Below are 16,669 nucleotides of genomic sequence, written 5' to 3'. Positions count from 1 at the left end.
CCTAGTCTCTGCCAGAACAGGGTGGAGCTGCGTGAGCCCCAAGGGGTGTGTGCCCCTCTCTTATCTCAATCTAATCACAGCTGGGCAGCAATCTGGGCACCACAAGAAGTAGGCAGATCCCGTCTGGGAAGGGGAGAACGGGCAGAAAGGGCCCACACCCTCTCCTGGTTCAGTCCCTTTAACCTTCAAACCCTTAGAATGGCCCTGGCTGCTGGTGACTTAATGCGGTATGTGAAAACAGCCATTTCCTTGCTGTTCTGTCTCAGAGAATGAGGACTGTTGCCCGCAAAGCTTCTAACCTCATTAGAACACTGCCATAGCAAAAGAGCTGCTATTTGAAGGTAGTAAAGAAAAGTGGCCATCCTCCCTCTCTCCATGTCCCCCACCCCAACCACCGCAAGGACCAAAAGAAAGAACCACACAGTGAAAATTTCTGCCTTTAATACCCACCAAACATGCATAGACAAAAGACAGTCCTGTCTCTAAGAGTTGGAGGCCGTTCCAGGCGTCATGGGGGCAACACTGCCTGCCCCCCCATCTCAGACGGAGGAAAACCGGGGCAGTTCATTGCCTAGAATGACCTTGCGCTCCACACCGTCCTTGGTGATGGCAGCCAGGCGGATCACACCCCCACTCGAGCCATCGCGATCCATAGCCAGGGCGAGTGCTGTAAGGAGAAAAGGCAGGCAGAAGCAAAGTCACCCCCTCCCTCAGAAATCAGGGGCTCCTCCCCTTTGGCCCTGGGATTGGGGTCTCCTTACCATTGGCTGTGAAAGTCAGGCACTCCTCCTTGCTCATTCCAGGCTTGTAAGAAACATCCACAAAGCCGTATATGTAGGAGCTGCCAGAGCCCCCAATGGAGAAGGGCTGGCGAACCATCATGCCCCCCATGGGGACAGAATACACCTGGAAGAGGCAGGGGGAGCGGGGTGGAGGTAGGTGAGAAAAACCTTCTACAGAGCAGCAGGAAGTAGGAGGGCTGGTTGGTTGCCAGTGGCTGGTTGGCATTGTACAAAAGTACCCGAGGCCAACCCAGGGCAGCGGCTGGATCCAGATGAACATCCATCCACCCAGGCAGAACATCCTCCGGGTAGGCGGGGGGGGGGGCATCCAACATGAAGAGTCAAGGACCAGGCTCCCATAAGGCTCCCCCCCACCCCCAGAACCTGGGAAGCACATCGCTGCCCCTCACCTGTCCCCCCTTCAGCCTGTCCCAGCCAGCCACCAGGATCCCGGCCGTCAGGTCCTCCCGGTACCGGTAACACATCTCCTTGAAAAGGCTGGCCGCCGTGTGCACCAGGGGCTGCTGGTCCAGCTCGATGCTGCAGGGCGAGGAGAGGGAGGGTCACAGGCAGCCGCCACAAGCCCCCGCAGACCAGAGGGGGCTCCCCGGGCAGATCAGAGGCTCCGGGCACTTGCCAGGGTGGTCCTGCCGCCTCCGCCCCTCCCCCGTCGCGGAGCCCGCAGCGCCCCCTCCCCACCTGTGGAAGCCCAGCTGGTAGGCGACGGCGTCGGCGATGGCCTGGGTGTCGGCGGCGGAGCCGGAGCGGCAGCAGAAAATGCGGTCGTGGATCTGGGTCAGCTTGTCCGTCACGCGGTTGGCGATGTAGGACCTGCGGGCGGCACAGCCGTCATCCCCGCCCGGGACCCCCCGCTCCGCTCGCCGCCCCCCCCTCCCTCCCTCCCTCCGCCAGCCACTCACCCGGTGGTGGTGCGGGAGTCCGCCCCGATGACCACGCCGCCCTCGAACTCCACGGCCATGATGGTGGTCTGCGGCGGAGGGGAAGGAGAAGGCGCGTCAGCCCCGGGCAGGACCGGACCGACCCGCCCCGCCCCACCCCGCCCCGGCCCCCGCCCTCACCCCGGTGCTCTCCGCCTGGTGGGTCCAGTCCGGACAACCGCCCGCCAGCCCGAGGCTCGGACCCGCCGCCGGACCAGTCATCGCCATCGCCGCCGCCATCTTCGCCCGAGCGCGACACTGACGCAAAAACGCCGACGCGCACGGCACGGCGCTTTACGGCTCCGTGGGAGAGGCCGAGCGGAGGGAGCCCGCGCAGCCACCGGCGGGTCCTCTTGGTGGCGCTCGTGCGTTTGGTTGGGTTGCCGGGCCCGCCCCACCACTCTTATTGCCTCTGCCGTTTCTCTCTCTTCAACCAATGGAGTCTCTGGAGAGGTTCTGGAGCGGCAACGTTTTTGCCCGGCTCCTAAGACTTCCGGCGGTTCCTTGAATGGAAGCAGCGGAAGTGCGTCATCCGCCGGCGCCCACGCTTTGCCTGCAGCTCCGACCGCGGCGCACAGCATCTTTGACTCGCGTAACTTGGGAACCTCCTGGAGTTGAGCGACACGCGGAATTGTCCGTTGATGCCGAATGTGCCCTTCAGGATGAAAAACTAATCCCGCTGGGAGAGAAGACGCTGATTTGGGGAGAATTGGAGGCTGTTTGCATCCCCAGCACAACCAGGGGACCCTCGAGGTCACTTAGTCCACCCCCTGCCCAGGTTAGGGAGTCCACCCCGGACCCCGCGGCTGCCCTGAAGGCCTTGAGCGGTGGAGCCCCGAAGCCCCCGCGGGCCCTTGTCTCACCCCGGAGCCTACGGAGGGGGGGAAGCCCAGCCCTGTTCCTTCGAGGCCGCGTTCTCTTCTCCAGGCTAAGCCTACCCAGCCCTCCGCCCGGCGCCTCCCAGCCCCCGAGGCGACCAGAGCTGGGCCCGTCGTAGCAGGACTGGAGCAGTCCAACCGAGGCGGCCTAGAGCGGGGCTGCTGTCCCTGACACCCCCACCCCCGGGTCTCGGTTGATGCGGCCCGAGGTCGCATTGGCTCTTCTGGCCGCTGCGGCACAAGAGGGGCTCGCAGGCGCCCGGATCCCCCCTTTCACCTGCGCCTTTGGTTTTCCTGCCTTGGATTGCGGAATCTTGCATTGCTCACTACTGAGCGACGTTTTGCTGGATTGGGACCAGTGTTCAGGTCTGTCGAGATCCTCTTGATCCTGAGACTCTTTTCTGAGCTGGTATCAATCTGCTCCCCCCACCCCCATTTGCTTTGATGTCATCTGCAAATTTGATGAATGTCTTTCTACCCCTCTCCCCCCCCCCCATCTGAGCTGTTTACTGTTCAGAACTTCTGGCCCAGGATCAAGCCCTGAGCTCCCCCACCGCTTTCTTCCATCCACACAGACATAAACCCATGAAGGACCACCTAACTGGGTTTCCATCTGATAATGACACCATGAATCCCCCCCCCTTAGATTTTGTCAAGAATGAGGCTAGTCTTATCAAATGCCTAACCACACTCACACCCACAGAATTCCTTTGGTCCACTAATCTAATCAAAGAAAGTAATACGATTCCTCTGGCAGGACCCTGCTGGCTTCTGGTAATCACTCTATTCGTTGGGTTTCAAACCAGCTGCTTGTTTTCCTTTTCTGGGATTTTCCCAGGTATGTTTGGTCTGAAGTTCCCTGGCTACACCCCCCCCCCCTTCCTTACCTATTAGAAGCATGTTGGCTGTGCTCCAGTCTTCTGGCACTTTCCCTGAGCTCCAGGATTTCTGAAAAGATTTCAGTCTGAGGCTCTGAGGTGACATCTGCCATCTGGCCCGTGAGACCATAATTCATTCAAAGCTCCTACGTATTCTCTCACCAGCCCCTTTTGATCTGAACTTTTTGTCTGCTTCCTGCAGTCCCACTTTTGATAAGTTGGGGGTGGTGATTCCTTTTGTGAAAGAGCAGGTGCAAAATAGGAATTTAAACAGAGGACCCAGTTTGTGGGGGCAATAAGCTGACTTTGTATAAATATACAAAAGTATGAAGGCTATTGCTTAACACATTGTAAGCTGCCCTGAGTCTCCGGAGAAGGGCGGCATATAAATCAAATTAAAAAAAAAAAGATCTGATTTCTCCCTGTTGCTGTCGCCATCTTTCCATCTTTACTACCCAGTGGTGAGTTAGCTTCCTTGATTGTCTCCTTGACATTCCTCTCTTTCTGGACATGCCCCAAGAAGCCTTTTGTTATTTTTGGCATCGATAGCGAGCCTTATCTCATGCTGAGCCATCACAGCCTTGCCTGTTCCCTGATGTGCAGCATTTGTTATCTGTCCATTTTTTGTGGTGGTTCTTTCTGGTTCTGTTTTTCAGGGAGGTCTTTGTGCAACCACAGGGTCTTATCAGGCATCTCCCTTTTTTTCCCTCTTCAGTAATGATTGTGTTTGGGCCTCAGTTATCTAGTTTTTCTGAATTTCTCAACTCAACCAGACAGGCACCCCGAAAAACCCGGTTGGCAGCAGCCCTGCCTGGCTTGAAAAGGCAAAGGGGCTGCAGAGCAGAGGGGCTCTGTCTGGGTCGGAGGGCACTGCCTGGTTCCCTGCACATAGAGCCCCTGCATCCTGCCCTTTCCCAGCCTAGGGGTAGAGGGGCAGGCGGTGTCCAGCTGCAACACAGCCCAGAGGGTGGCGTTCTAACCCACCCTTGGGGTTCAGGAGATGCGATGGGGTGCCACTTGCTGTACAGATGGAAAAGACCCTCGGCCAGACCAGCAGAGGACAGTCACGAGGCATACTTTGTGCTGGGTCCCTGGGTGGGTAAATTCTCCCAAGGCCCTTTATTAATGTCTTCCCCTCCCCCGAATGGAACCCTGCTGTCTTCCACTGGGGACTTCCAGGCACTAAAGGGGGGCTGCTATCTGGGTGGTCCATGGAGCAGGAACAGCCCCCCCCCCCAGGCCACTGGGCCCAGATCGGTCCTTCAGGTGGTGGGCGTGAAACCTCGACCGTGCCCTGGGCATCCTTAGGGCAGCTCCAGCATCCCATGGGCAGAGTAGACCTCCTGGGTGACGTTGTACACCCGGCTCAGGCTCTCCACCGTGGTCAGGACAATGGCCCCAGCCGCCGGCTTCTCCCCCCGCACAATGATGTGGTACAGCTCCTGGCGGGAGGGCATAGCCAGGAAGGCCAGGGCAACGGCCTGCTGCACCCACCAGCTGTGATACGGGGCGAGGGCCACCCGGTAGGCCTCTGCACACATCCGGGAGGATTTCTCATCCTTCTGGCTGGTGCCCAGTTTGTGCAGGAAGAGCTCCAGCCACTTCAGGGCACGATGGAGGCGCAGCAGGGTCCGGCAGCCCGAGGGAGGCTGGTGGGCTGGCAGGGACTGGAAGCCCACCAAGCCCGAGGCCAGCTCAAACTTCACCATGGACTGCACAGTGTGGTAGTGGAGGCTGTGCGGCCCCTCCTGATGCTGCTGCATGATGCTGATCTTGGACTTGGTCTCCTGGGAGATCAGCCCAAAGGCGGTGCCCAGCGCGTCCATGAACCTGGAAAGCACAGCAGTCCATGAAGCCTGCAGCAACGCTCCCCACCCAGCCAGCCAATGCCCAGCGGCTTCCCCTCCCAGAGCTGCCAGCCCTGCAAAGACAGAGGGGCTGACGGCTCTTAACCCAGATAGGGAGGATGGGGGGGGGGCTGCTTGGAGGCCAATGGGCTTCCTCCAGCAGGTGCATGGCCCCTTGGAGAAGAGGCTCCTGGCCAGGGGTGGGTGAGCGGTGGGGGCACAAGGCTCCAAGCAGCAGGGCACTGCTGAGGCACACAGCGGGAGGGAGCCATGCCAGGGGAAGAGCCATTTGAGAAGGCCCCCAGGCGGCCCCCACCTCTTTCTGGAAGGCGATTACAAGCTTTGGATCGCTGAGAGTCTCTCTTGCCTTGGAGGGAAAAGCTGCTCTGGGGTGGGCACTGGGCTCTCCCCGTGTTCTGTCTTTTGGGCCCAGGTCTCTCCGGAACCCCCTTCTTGCACAAGAGGCAATGCAACCCCCCCTTGCCATCCTCACTTGAGCAGCTGCCTCCAGCCGTGGAGGTATTCTCGGAGGAGGATTTCACCCCGGGGGGAGAGGCTGGTCGAGAAAGCCCTTCGCAGCTGCCTGATGTCAAACTCTTCGCCGCAGAGAGGGAGGGGGGGTGTTGGGGTCCCAGCAAGGGCAGAGGCAGGACCGGGCTGCAGGAAGACAAGGAAGTGCTGGGGGTGGGTGGGGCGGTGGTGGAGGGAAAGGATTAAATTCCCCCCTCAGGTTTCCTTGTTACCTAACCCCTCTTCCTTCAGTTTCAAGTTCCGTTCCCTCCCCCAACTTCCCAGTTGGGAAACCACAGTCCCAAAATACCCTCCGGGCCAGTTCATCCTCCAGCTGACCCTCCTTCCTTATCAAAGGCATTTCGGGCTTCCCTCCATCTGCCCACCGCCTTGACTCTAACCTTGCTGGGATTTCAAAGGGGGGGGAGCCTCCTGGCTTCCCTGCCTATCCTCCCACCCCCAGTTATTGGGCCTGGAGGTCCCTCAGCTGCCGCAAAACTCCTCTGGCAACCCTCCCAGTCAAGGGGGAAGAAGGTGCAGCTCCCCCCCTGCCCCCTCCAGACTGCCGCCTTGCCACAAGCAAAGCTGCCTTGCTCTTCATCTCACCTCTTCCTCCTTGGGCAGCGTCTCCCCGAGCCATGGGCACCGATGCCTGCCCCGGACACAGGCAGCCAGGGAGAGTTTTGCTGCAGGAGGAGAAGCGCAGGGAGGGTGAGCTGCAGCCTGGGCTCTTCGGCCCCTGCCCGCCTCCCCCCCCCCGCCACCCAGTTCCCGACTTACGGAGGTGCCGGCTGGAGAGGTAGAGCAGGAGGAGGAAGACCCCCAGCAGGAGCAGCAACTGGCAGGGGCGTGGGGGAGCCCCCATTTCAAGCCTTTTGCCTCCTCCAGGCAGGACCAGCCAGGCCTTTGCACCCTGCCCTCTGCCCTCTCTTCCGGGCAAGATAAGGAGGATGAGAAGGGGGGGTGAGGGAGGGCTGAGCTGGGCGGCTCCGAGGGGGGCCCTCCAGCAGGGAAGTGGCAGTCAGAGGGCTGGTGGCCCCCCGGGCGTCTGGTAGGGCTGCTGGCACTCCAGGGGGAGGGGCTGGGAGGTGTTGAGCAGGGAAACCAAATGGGGTGGGGGGGCAGCCTGCAAACAATTCCCCCTGGAAACATCTGGGTTTGGGGAAAATGGGGCTCTGTTGAGACACCCGGCCCTGGACAGGAGGGGGCTTTGCTGGACAAGTGCCAATCTCTCCAGGCCACCCCTTTTTGGACCCCCTTTGCTGGAGCAGGGTGCCAGATGTGCCCCACTGAGTCCCATTTGGGGCTTCCAGAACTTCCATGAGTGACCACCTCCGTCTCACTCGGCCCCAAATTGATTGGGCCTGAAGGCAGGAGAAGGTGTCCAGCAGACCTCAGAAATAGCACTTTTTTTTTATTGCAAAAGTTTTACAATTACGTTTTCACCCCTTTTTCCCCCCCCACCTCCCCCCCCAAACTTCCCAACCTCCCTAACCCTCCCTAACCCTCCCCTCCCCCCAGACTTCCCTATAATATACTCATACTCATAAAGAACCCTTAATATAACACTTATATGTAGACTTAACCCCTCCCTCCCCTGGGAGGTATAATGATTAGGCAAGAGGATTACAGAATAAAGGCATTTGCAGATGATCTGGTTGTTACCCTATCACAACCAATGGAATCAATAATCCTGATGAAGGACATTATACAAGACTATGGTAAAGTTTCAGGTTTTAGACTGAATCCAAAAAAGACCAAAATGATAGCTAAAAACATGACACAAGATCGTAAACATGAGCTTGAAAGAAGGGCAGGTTTTGAGACTGTGCCTAAGGTAAAATATCTAGGAGTTCAGGTTGCAGAATCAAACATTAAATTGTTTCAAAATAACTGAGGTGTTGTGGCGAGAGGTGCAGAAAGACATGGAGACTTGGAAAAAACTGCAGCTGTCTCTACTTGGAAGAATAGCAGCAGTTAAGATGAACATTTTGCCAAGATTTCTTTTTCTGTTTCAAATGATTCCGGTGCTTAAAAGTGATAAACAATTGAAAGTTTGGCAAACTGGAGTGAATAAGTTTGTCTGGAACGAGAAAAAGCCAAGAGTGAAATTGAAAATTATGCAAGATGTTCCAGAAAGAGGAGGTCCTAAACTTCCAAACCTACAGCTATATTATGATGCAGCAGCTTTAACTTTAACAAGTGATTGGTTTGGAAGGAAAAAGACTGGAATATTGAATGCAGAAAGTTTTGATCTCGAATTTGGATGGCATGCTTACTTATTTTACGATGACAAAGTTGATAAAGTATTTAAAAGTCATATACTTAGAGATTCTTTGATGAGAGTTTGGAAGAAGCACCGACTCAAATGGGATTATAAAATACCGCTATGGCTGGATCTTGGTCATACTTTGTGGAATACAAATATGTCACTCGGGGGGTTTTTATACAAAGAGGTTCTTTTTACAGATGCGGGCAGATGGCGGCTGAAGACATTGCAGACACTGTTGGACGAAGGGATTAATCTAACATGGTTACAATATAACCAATTACAATTGAGATGGAAAGAGGACCAAAAAACTGGTATTATGTTGCATGAGGAAGAATTGGTTAGACATATAAAAGAGAAAGGTCCAATGCATATCAAAAGGCTTTATAATGTTTTGCTAGAAAGGGACTCAGAAACTGAATTAGTTAAAGACTGTATGATTAAGTGGGCACAAAATTTTGAAGAACCAGTGATGTTGGAAACATGGGAAAAAATTTGGGTTCAGAATGTTAAATTTACACAGTCGCAGAACCTGAGGGAAAATTTCTATAAAATGTTTTATAGATGGCATTTAGATCCCAAAAAGTTGTCATGTATGTACCCTAATGTTCAGCCAAAATGTTGGAGATGTGAATGTTTGGATGCTACGTATTATCATGTTTGGTGGACCTGTAGGAAAATTAAGGCTTTTTGGATAAAAATTTGGTGGGTCATGCAGAATGTTTTGAAGAAAAAAATTCAATTTTCTCCACAACTGTTTTTATTGGGTATAGTTAAGGGTTTTACATTGGGTGAAACAAAATTGATATTGTATATGATAACAGCAGCAAGATTGTTGATAGGTAAATACTGGAAGAATGAAGTTTTGCCCACTATTGAGGAATGGACTTTGAAGATGGCCAGTTTTGCAGAGGTGGCGAAGATTTCAGCATATTTAAAAGATTGTTCACAAGAGACTTATGAATGGGAATGGAAAAGGTGGATAGAATATGTTCAGAACAAATATCAAACTAGAAAGTATCAAATAGCTTTTATTTGAAAATAATGTATTAGAAATATTTTAATGTAATGAGGTAAAGAGAAAAATTATACTCAGAAATAGCACTTTGATGCCCCCCCCGCTCTCTCTCCCCCCCCCCCGCTTGGAATGCTGTGGGCTGCTTCCCTCTGTCCAGTCCAAGGCGTCTCCGGAGTTGGATGCTGTATTTGCTTCAGTTCAGGGGGAGGCTCGTCTTTTTCTCTGGGGGAGGGGGGGGTCGGCTGGGCAGTGTGTCTGATTTTTAACTGTCCAGAGTGTTTGGGAGGGGCTGGCATAGAAACAGCACTCCCCGTGGCTCTGGCCCATCTCCCGGGAGACCCAGGCAGGGTGATGGGGGCTGCCAGCCCCACAAGCCCAAGGGAGCCCTTTGGTGGGGCCTGGCTTGGGCCACAGAGCAAAGGTGGAGCTGAGGGAAGGCTGGGTCAGGTCCAAGATGTGGCCGAGGGGGCGATGGCCACTCAAAGGGCATGATCTCGCCCCCGGGACCGGCCAGACAAGAGGCTTGTAGGCCAGACCAGTCAAGAAAGTGGCAGCCAGGGGGGCCGGGCTGAGGGAGCTGATGGGGCCCAGAGGGCCAGGTTCACCTGAGGCTGTCCTGGGAAGGGGGGGGGCTGAAGAAGGGAACTGCCCCGGGTGGGGGGCTGGCAGTGGAATCTAGAACTGGAAGCAAAAGGGTCCAGGTGGCATCGCCTGCATGGGAGCCTCTTGTGCCACCTTCCGAAAGAGGCGGAAACGGGTTCAGGCTGCAAGGCCACCTTTGTGCCAGGGAGGAAAGGGAAGGGCAGGGCACCTCATGGGGCACCTGGCATTATCAAAGGGTGGACTTTAGCAGTGCGCTCCCCCTCGGAGCCCCATCAGGGAGGAGAAGGATGGGCTGGCACATTCTGCTTGGGGGGGGGGATGTAGTTCCCCATCTTGGTGGGCCAAGATCCGACCTGCCACTCATGCACCCTCTCGAGACGCTCCCACTTGATGATGTGTCAGGACTTGGAGGTGGAAACCCCCCCCCCATAATGGCCATGCCACAGAGGTGCTGCTTCTGGCCCCAAGGAGGTTCCTGACTAAGAGCCACAGGGAATCTACTGAGGAGAGCGGTCTCTGCCAGGAGGTCCCCCGAGATCCCTGCTATGGCTCCTTTCCCACCAGCCCCTCTCTGACTCCAGAGGGTCAGGAAGGGGTCAGGGCCCCTGGCACCTCTCCCACCACCTGCCGGCCTCCAGGCACCAGCCGAGAAGCAGCCCAGGAGGGCTAAAGTCTCTGCCCTGCAGCCCACTCGGTCAAGGGGTCTCTGCTGCTCCTTGTGCTCAGAAATGTGGGGGAGCTGGAAGCCCCCCCCCCCCGGTCTCTCAGGATCCCTGAATTGGCTTTGCCAGTCCGGCTGAGTCGCAAAGGAGCCCGGCCCCTGTTCCTGGCAGGGGAGTCTCCTCCCTGGGAGTGGGGGGGGGCTTTGGCAAAAGCCTGGCTCTTGGGCAGTTGCTTATGGTGGCCCCCCCCACCCCTCTATTCTAAACCCCCCATAAACATCCCTACCTTATGGAGATCTTTGCCTTGCCATCCCATTGTAGCATTTTAAGCTTTTTTAGCTCCTCACAGGGCATAGGATAAAATGGGAGGGGTCATATTAACGCCCCCCCCCCCCGGCTCAACCCCTTCATTCACTCCCCTCCTCCCTTTTTAGTTTTTACCTAATCCCTCTGAAACCATCCGAACCAGCAGCTGCTGCCTGGTTCCAGGTGAGCCGTTCTGCTGGTGTTCTGGCGCTCACCTTCTGTCCGGACTCTGATCGTCATTGAGGGGAGGGTCCCAACTCCCAGCATTGGCAGAGAGGGAAAGGAAGAACAACCCCCCCCCATTTTCTGCCCAGGTGAGAGTCCAAACCCCTCCATTTGCTTTCTTGTGGCAACAGGTCATTTCACTCTTGACACCTTGGCTCCGAGCTGATTTTCCTACCTGGGACCCCCAGAGCCCCCAGCCCCTCTGGGACCTGCCTATCCATGCAGGTGAGATGGCCTGGCCAAAAGAGGGGGGCTTCCCAGGGCCTAGAGGGAGCGCCCAAGGGGCCTCCTGCCAACCCGGCCTTTGTCTTTCCCAGAAAGGGGTTCAAGACCCGGGGTAGGATTTCCGCACCTGTTTTGTTCTGCCTAATCCTAACCGGTTGAACCTGTCCCCTTCAGTGGCCCAGGTGGGATCTCGGAAGTCATTTGATCCTGGCCATCCACCCACCCCTTTTTGGCAAGAGGGTATAAAAGCAGAGCAAGGGCACCCCTGGGCAGATGCCGCTGGGCACCATGGTGGCTCTCGGGCTGTGGTTCTTGGTGGCAGGCCTGGCAGGAACTGGTGCTGCCGTGGAAAGCTGGCCTGCCATTGGGGTGTCCAATGGGGGGCCGTGGGGGACCTGGGCCTGGCAGGAGATGTGTCCCCAAGGGACCTATGCCACAGGATTCAGCCTCAAGGTAATCACCCCTCTTCTGCCTCTCCCCTGGATTGGGGTCCAGGCCCAGGCCCTCAGAGACAGATGCTGGGTGTGTGTGTGTGTGTGTGTGAGCCCAGGGGAAGAAGCGTGGAGGGGCTGCAGGGGGTCCCCCCAGGGAATGCAGACTGACCAGACAAGAGGAGGAAGAGCCGAATGCTCCTGAGCACCTACAGAGCCATTTCTGAATTGTCACCCACCCTCAGGTTAGCAGACCCCTCCCCGTTTTCCTGACTTGGTAAGCAGCTTGGGTCCGACCTGTTCTTTGACCCCATCTCACCTGGCTCCCGGCCTCCCCTCCCCCCTCGTGGCCTGAACATCCCTCCATCTTTCTCTCCCAGGTGGAGCCTTATCAAGGGCAGGCGAAAGACGACACGGCCCTAAATGGCCTCCGGCTGCATTGCACCCGTGGCAGCCATGGTGGGAAGTCTGAGGCCAAAACAGCGGAGTCCCAGAGCAACGTGTGAGTCAATCCCCAGTTTGCCTCCCTGCCCCCCCCAGCAGCCCCCCTTTCCCACGCCATCCACCACCCTTCTCCTTTTCTCTGCGTGGCCCCAATGCCGGCAGAAAGGACCATTGCCACTGCCCCCTGCCAGCCCTGGTGCCTCGCTTTGGCCCTAGCGTTACATCAGTGTGTGTGCGGGCGGGTGTGGGGATGTCCTCCGGGTACCAGGCCCTCCTGGTCCCCGGGGGGTGGGTGGGTGGGCAAGTGGGCCTCCCCTCGGAAGCTTCTCTTCCATGGAAAGCGATCCACCAAGGAGCGCCAGGTGGTGCGACAGAGGAGGTGGTACAAGGTGGCAAGAGGGGAGGGGGTCACCAGCATTTAACCCTTCTCACCTCCGCCTCCCCTCAGGTGGGGCCACTGGACCAACCCCCTCTGGTGCCCCCTGGGCGGCTACCTGACTGGCTTCTCTCTGCGGGTGGAGCGTGTCCGGCGTGGCCTCAGCGACTACATGGGCGCCACCAACATCCGCTTTGTCTGCTCAGACGGGAAGGTCCTGGAGGGGCCAGGGCTGCCCTGGGGGGAGTACGGAGCCTGGAGCCCCTCCTGCCTCAAGGGCCTGTGTGGGATCCAGACCAAGCAGGAGGCCATCCGGGGGGTCCTGGTGGATGACTCTGCCCTCAACGACATCCGCTTCCTCTGCTGCACCCAGTGACCCCACAGAGGCCTCAGCTGGAGCCCCGGCAGGGGGTGAGTGCTCCGTGTGCTCCCCCTGCGGCCCCTTCTGATCCATTGGGAGAGGAGAGAGGCCAAAAGCTGCCCCCTCTTTGCTCCAGCCCCTCCTCTCCGGGGGGCCAAAGTGTCTCACGGGACAGGAGCCCACAGACACCCCGGGGAGGCCCTCCTCTCCCTGCCCCCCTTTCCAGCCATCCACGCAGCCTCCAGCAGTTCCACCCTCCAGCAGCCCCCCACGGACCCCCACACCTTCCCTTCACTGGGGAGGATGGGAGCAACCTCTTTTAGACCCCCCCTCCTTTCCCTGCCCCAGAGTGGTTCTGTCCAGGAGCGCACAGCAGGTCCTTCCCGCCCTCCTTAGGCCAGATGCCCACAGCTCAGCTGCAGACCGCTTCCAGCCCCAGGACGCCCCTGGGGATCCCTCAGCCCTGCACGGAAGAGGCTGGTCAGGGAGAGCGAAAGAGCCCCCCTGCTCAGCACCGGCCTTTTCTCCACAGGTCCCACCACCCAGCTTTCCCCAACCCCCAGTCTTCTGCCAAGACCCTTCGGAGCGGACGGAGGTGGCAACAGAGAGCGGCGTTTATTTCTTGGGCTGCCAATAAACCTGCAAGATTGCACCCCTGTTAGCCGAGAGATTTGGAGAGAGGGGGCAAGTGGGTGGAGGAGTGGCTGTTGGTGCAAGTGCTCCGGTCGGTTGGTCTCACAGGCCTTCCCCCTGGCAGGAGTCAAAAGGGCAGTGCCAGTGAGTTAGAGGGTTGCAAAGGGTTGAGAGTCCCATGCTGGTCTGCCTCCCCCCCCCCGGTGCTTGCAAGCCCCTCCATACAAGGTCAGCAAGTGATATGGGGCCTGGGGCTTTGCTCCCAGGGAGGCTGCCCCACTTCCCTCCCCCCCCTGTCTCCTGAGGCCATCTGCTCCCTGACCCCCCCCACCAACATCCCTTCCTGCCCCCTCCCTCCAGCCTGCCCATCCCAGGCGCCTCCTTTGCTGCCCACTTACGTCTCGGTCATCGGCCTTGCGGCAGTCGCCACACACGGTGCCCAGGAGGCCGTTGACCACTTGGATGCCGCACAGCACCATCTCCAGCAGGCTCAGCCCCAGCAGGATGGAGAAGAGCACGATGTGCCAGAGGACAATGGATGGGGGGTTCAGGCACACCTCCCACATCGTCTTGTTTTGAAGATAGTTGTCACTGATGGGGGGGGGAGAGCTCAGATCTGGAAGGTGGGTACACCGAAGCCCCTCCCACATTGCTCCACTCACTCCCGGGGCACAGACTGTCCCATGGCTCAGCCCTGGCAGAAACCTTGCCAGCCATAGGTGGGGTGGGCTGGGAGGGGCTTCCTGTCCCCAGCCCTGCTCACCTGAGATCCTTGAAGGGGGATGCCCACTTCTGAGATTCCGTTTCACACCAGGGCCCATCGGCCAGTGCTGTGGAGGAGACCACCAGGCAGTAGAAGGCACCCAGCCCCCCAAAGACGGAGCAGAAGACGGAGCGCAGCATCTGCCGTGGGGCAGGAAAAGGGGGTGAGGGAGGGCTCGCCCCTCTGGCTCTTCTCTCTGCCACGGGCCCTCCCTGGCAGCCCTGAGCACCCAGCCTGCCAGCTTTGCCAGGTAGAGCAGATGGGAGACCTGACCAGGGGAACTAATTCTGCTTTACGGAGAAGCTGCAGGGACAGATGGCTGCACACCTGAAAGGACAAACTTTCTTTACCACCTGAGACCCCCAGGACGCGTGTGCGTGTCTGTCTGTCTCTTCTGTGCCTCTTCCTCCACTTCCTCTCTGGGCAGTCCCGAGGGAGCAGCTCTCTTGAACATGCTTTGCACAGCCTGCCACACCCATCCGTCTCGTGGGGCCACCTAGCTGTCGGTTGAGCTGGTTTGCCTGGCTGGTTTGAGTGGCTCAGCTGTGTGTTGTGTGAATCGAGGAGGGTTTTGAAGGCCACCCCACACAAAACTCTGGCATCTCTGCCAGCCAGCACACCATTTTCCAGATGAGCCCAGGAGGCTCGGTTGAGCCAACAGGTGCACCGGGAATTCTCAACTCCTACCTGTATTAGCTCACCTGGCTTCAGCATGAACTGCCCATGACCCTACTGGGGGCCTGTCTGCCTTGGTCCGAGCCTGGCCAAAGCCCACTTTGGGGTTCAGCATCACGGGAACCCACAGAGCTCCCAGGGAGCCTCTCCCACCTCCACCTACCCGGCATCGGTTCCCGCAGCATCCGTAGCCGCAACATCCCTTCCCGCCGGCCCGCACTGAGGAGCAGCCGGTGCAGAGAACCTGTGGAGAAGGAAAGTGGCCAGCTTGGAGGTGCCCCTCTGCCCAGGACAGCCCGTTGGGGAAGGCAGAAGCCAGGCAGCCATGGCACGCAGCACTCCCCACTCCCCCGCAAGTGTCACCAGCTGGCACCGAGGGCAGAGCTCAGCACCTGGCTCAAAGTCCAGAAGGAGCAGAGCGGAGGGTTGGGGGGAACCGGCTGGCCCAGCAAAGCCCTTTTTGCTGAGGGAGGGGGCAGGGGGAAGAGTCACGCCCTTTTGGGCTCTGCTTGCAAAAGGTCTAGATGGGGCAGGGGTCTTCCTCGCCCCAAGACTCCCCTCCCCACCCTGGCAATCCAGGAAGTGTTCTGCCTCCAGACATGCGGCGGTCTTACCCCGCCCGAGACCATCAGGCTGGAGCTCTTCGCGCACCTCTGGACTCTTCTGGACTCTTCGCTTTCCAGCTCAAGTAAGCGAGCCATCCTTTGCCCCTTGTCCTGCACCCGGAGGCCCCAGGGTGAAGCTGCTCTTCGGCAAGGGCAGCCCCTAAGAGTCCAGCAAGTCCCCTGGAAGAAGCACCTGCCCCACCTGGGCCACTCACCATCAGCCCCCCGCCGATGACACCCCCCATGAGCCAGGCCTGCGTGGTGATGTGATCCGGCGTCCACTGCCTCTCAGCATTGGGGAAGAACAGCAGGATGTTAGCGGCCATGCAGGCCAAGGCCGCGGCCACCAGGGTGAGGCCCACCAGGCGGGAACACTTCCCGGTGCACATGGCGGAGTGCGCAGGGGCTGTGCGAGAGCTTGTTTGTTCAGATCACTCGGCCAAAGGGCTCCTCTGCCAGTCCGCCACTCCACCCACCGGAGCCCAGCAGCTTCTTCCTCTTCCAGGCGAGATGGCCCCAAAACGCTGGGAGGAGCCTGAGGGCCACACGGAAGCCCTTCTCGATTCAGGGTTGGCCTCTCCCGGGCTCAGGGCAGAGGGCATAGTCCAGGATTCGTGCCAGCCAGAGGCACCAAGATGAGCTGTGGCTCTGCTTTCAAGAATTCGGAGCCCTGCTTGGGGGCGGGGGGGGGGTCTGCTTGGGTCTTCCTTTGGTCAGTGGGACCAGACATGCTCGGCCCTTCTGGGGAAGAGGGTCTCCAGTCACGTCATTGGGCCATCAACTCACCACAACCCCCTCCACACCCCCTCTGATGCCGCTGAGAGCCTCCCGGCTTCCCAAGACCTCCAGCCCTTCCTGAGGCTGACTCCACCGGCCTCCCACGGCTTGTGTGTGGGTTGCCGGCATTGGTTGATCCCCCTCTGCTGGGCAATTGCCAGGATCTCCCCCACGGGCCGTGGCTGTGGGGGGTCCAAGGAGGGGGAGGGGAGACGAGTCCAAGCCTCTCTCCTGTGGCCACTGGGCATCTGTGCAGCCCTTGGCCTGCTTTGGGGCCTCGCTTAGTGGAGGGCCTCATTTCACGTGGGGGGGGGCATGTTCCCTTCTGTGGAGGGTGCGGGGGCGTCAGATGCCCTCTGCCTGTGGCCAACGGAGGAGAGGAACGGCTGTTCCTTCCCTGAGGAGACACTGGCCGTCAAGCGTGAGCCCAGGCCAGCCCACTTAAGAGAGCCCAGGATCCCAG

General features: G+C 58.4%; 4 protein-coding genes across 5 annotated transcripts; 1 reads left to right on the top strand and 3 right to left on the bottom strand.

Moving 5' to 3' along the window:
• Positions 1 to 424: 424 nt before the first annotated feature.
• PSMB6 (proteasome 20S subunit beta 6) lies at positions 425 to 2,179 on the bottom strand. The gene is made up of 6 exons (XM_070954731.1): positions 1,862 to 2,179; positions 1,703 to 1,770; positions 1,482 to 1,613; positions 1,193 to 1,322; positions 762 to 906; positions 425 to 667 (listed from the first exon to the last, which is right to left on the bottom strand). The coding sequence occupies exons 1-6, from the start codon at positions 1,958 to 1,960 to the stop codon at positions 540 to 542; spliced, it is 702 nt and encodes a 233-aa protein (XP_070810832.1). The 5' UTR covers positions 1,961 to 2,179; the 3' UTR covers positions 425 to 539.
• Positions 2,180 to 4,553: 2,374 nt separating this feature from the next.
• GLTPD2 (glycolipid transfer protein domain containing 2) lies at positions 4,554 to 6,753 on the bottom strand. Its single transcript, XM_070954718.1, has 4 exons — positions 6,614 to 6,753; positions 6,440 to 6,519; positions 5,817 to 6,001; positions 4,554 to 5,306 (listed from the first exon to the last, which is right to left on the bottom strand). Exons 1-4 carry the CDS (start codon positions 6,696 to 6,698, stop codon positions 4,781 to 4,783), a joined length of 876 nt encoding a protein of 291 aa, XP_070810819.1. The 5' UTR covers positions 6,699 to 6,753; the 3' UTR covers positions 4,554 to 4,780.
• Positions 6,754 to 11,414: 4,661 nt separating this feature from the next.
• Positions 11,415 to 13,375, top strand: VMO1 (vitelline membrane outer layer 1 homolog). Its single transcript, XM_070954739.1, has 4 exons — positions 11,415 to 11,594; positions 11,953 to 12,074; positions 12,465 to 12,803; positions 13,286 to 13,375. Exons 1-3 carry the CDS (start codon positions 11,415 to 11,417, stop codon positions 12,766 to 12,768), a joined length of 606 nt encoding a protein of 201 aa, XP_070810840.1. The 3' UTR covers positions 12,769 to 12,803; positions 13,286 to 13,375.
• On the bottom strand, positions 13,352 to 15,940 carry TM4SF5 (transmembrane 4 L six family member 5). Of its 2 annotated transcripts, none has more exons than XM_070954740.1 (5): positions 15,645 to 15,940; positions 14,988 to 15,068; positions 14,150 to 14,289; positions 13,785 to 13,977; positions 13,352 to 13,503 (listed from the first exon to the last, which is right to left on the bottom strand). In XM_070954740.1, exons 1-5 carry the CDS (start codon positions 15,816 to 15,818, stop codon positions 13,489 to 13,491), a joined length of 603 nt encoding a protein of 200 aa, XP_070810841.1. In that variant the 5' UTR covers positions 15,819 to 15,940; the 3' UTR covers positions 13,352 to 13,488. The 2 variants fall into 2 exon arrangements, with proteins under 2 accessions (XP_070810841.1, XP_070810842.1); XM_070954741.1 differs by lacking the exon at positions 15,645 to 15,940 and adding an exon at positions 15,439 to 15,586.
• Positions 15,941 to 16,669: the final 729 nt, after the last annotated feature.

Source organism: Pituophis catenifer, unplaced genomic scaffold, assembly GCF_029215685.1.
Source record: "Pituophis catenifer annectens isolate HBS135680 unplaced genomic scaffold, rPitCat1.0.hap2 SCAF_15, whole genome shotgun sequence".
Taxonomy (NCBI): domain Eukaryota; kingdom Metazoa; phylum Chordata; class Lepidosauria; order Squamata; family Colubridae; genus Pituophis; species Pituophis catenifer.
Note: the sequence above shows the minus strand (reverse complement) of the source record. Positions and strands in the feature narration are given on the sequence as shown.

Bases quoted from the DNA above. Each gene is read 5' to 3' on its own strand.
- PSMB6 (XM_070954731.1), bottom strand. From the start codon at position 1,960: ATGGCGGCGGCGATGGCGATGACTGGTCCGGCGGCGGGTCCGAGCCTC. The intron at 1,771-1,861 runs GTGAGGGCGGGG...CCTCCGCCGCAG, and splicing joins ACCAGGCGGAGAGCACCGGG to ACCACCATCATGGCCGTGGA. The intron at 907-1,192 runs GTGAGGGGCAGC...TGCCTCTTCCAG, and splicing joins ACAGGCTGAAGGGGGGACAG to GTGTATTCTGTCCCCATGGG.
- GLTPD2 (XM_070954718.1), bottom strand. From the start codon at position 6,698: ATGGGGGCTCCCCCACGCCCCTGCCAGTTGCTGCTCCTGCTGGGGGTC. The intron at 6,520-6,613 runs GTAAGTCGGGAA...CTCCTCCTGCAG, and splicing joins CCTCTCCAGCCGGCACCTCC to CAAAACTCTCCCTGGCTGCC. The intron at 6,002-6,439 runs GTGAGATGAAGA...ACCCACCCCCAG, and splicing joins CGCTGCCCAAGGAGGAAGAG to CACTTCCTTGTCTTCCTGCA.
- VMO1 (XM_070954739.1), top strand. From the start codon at position 11,415: ATGCCGCTGGGCACCATGGTGGCTCTCGGGCTGTGGTTCTTGGTGGCA. The intron at 11,595-11,952 runs GTAATCACCCCT...TTTCTCTCCCAG, and splicing joins CCACAGGATTCAGCCTCAAG to GTGGAGCCTTATCAAGGGCA. The intron at 12,075-12,464 runs GTGAGTCAATCC...GCCTCCCCTCAG, and splicing joins GCGGAGTCCCAGAGCAACGT to GTGGGGCCACTGGACCAACC.
- TM4SF5 (XM_070954740.1), bottom strand. From the start codon at position 15,818: ATGTGCACCGGGAAGTGTTCCCGCCTGGTGGGCCTCACCCTGGTGGCC. The intron at 14,290-14,987 runs GTAGGTGGAGGT...GCCCCACGGCAG, and splicing joins GCTGCGGGAACCGATGCCGG to ATGCTGCGCTCCGTCTTCTG. The intron at 13,978-14,149 runs GTGAGCAGGGCT...CCCCCCCATCAG, and splicing joins TCCCCCTTCAAGGATCTCAG to TGACAACTATCTTCAAAACA.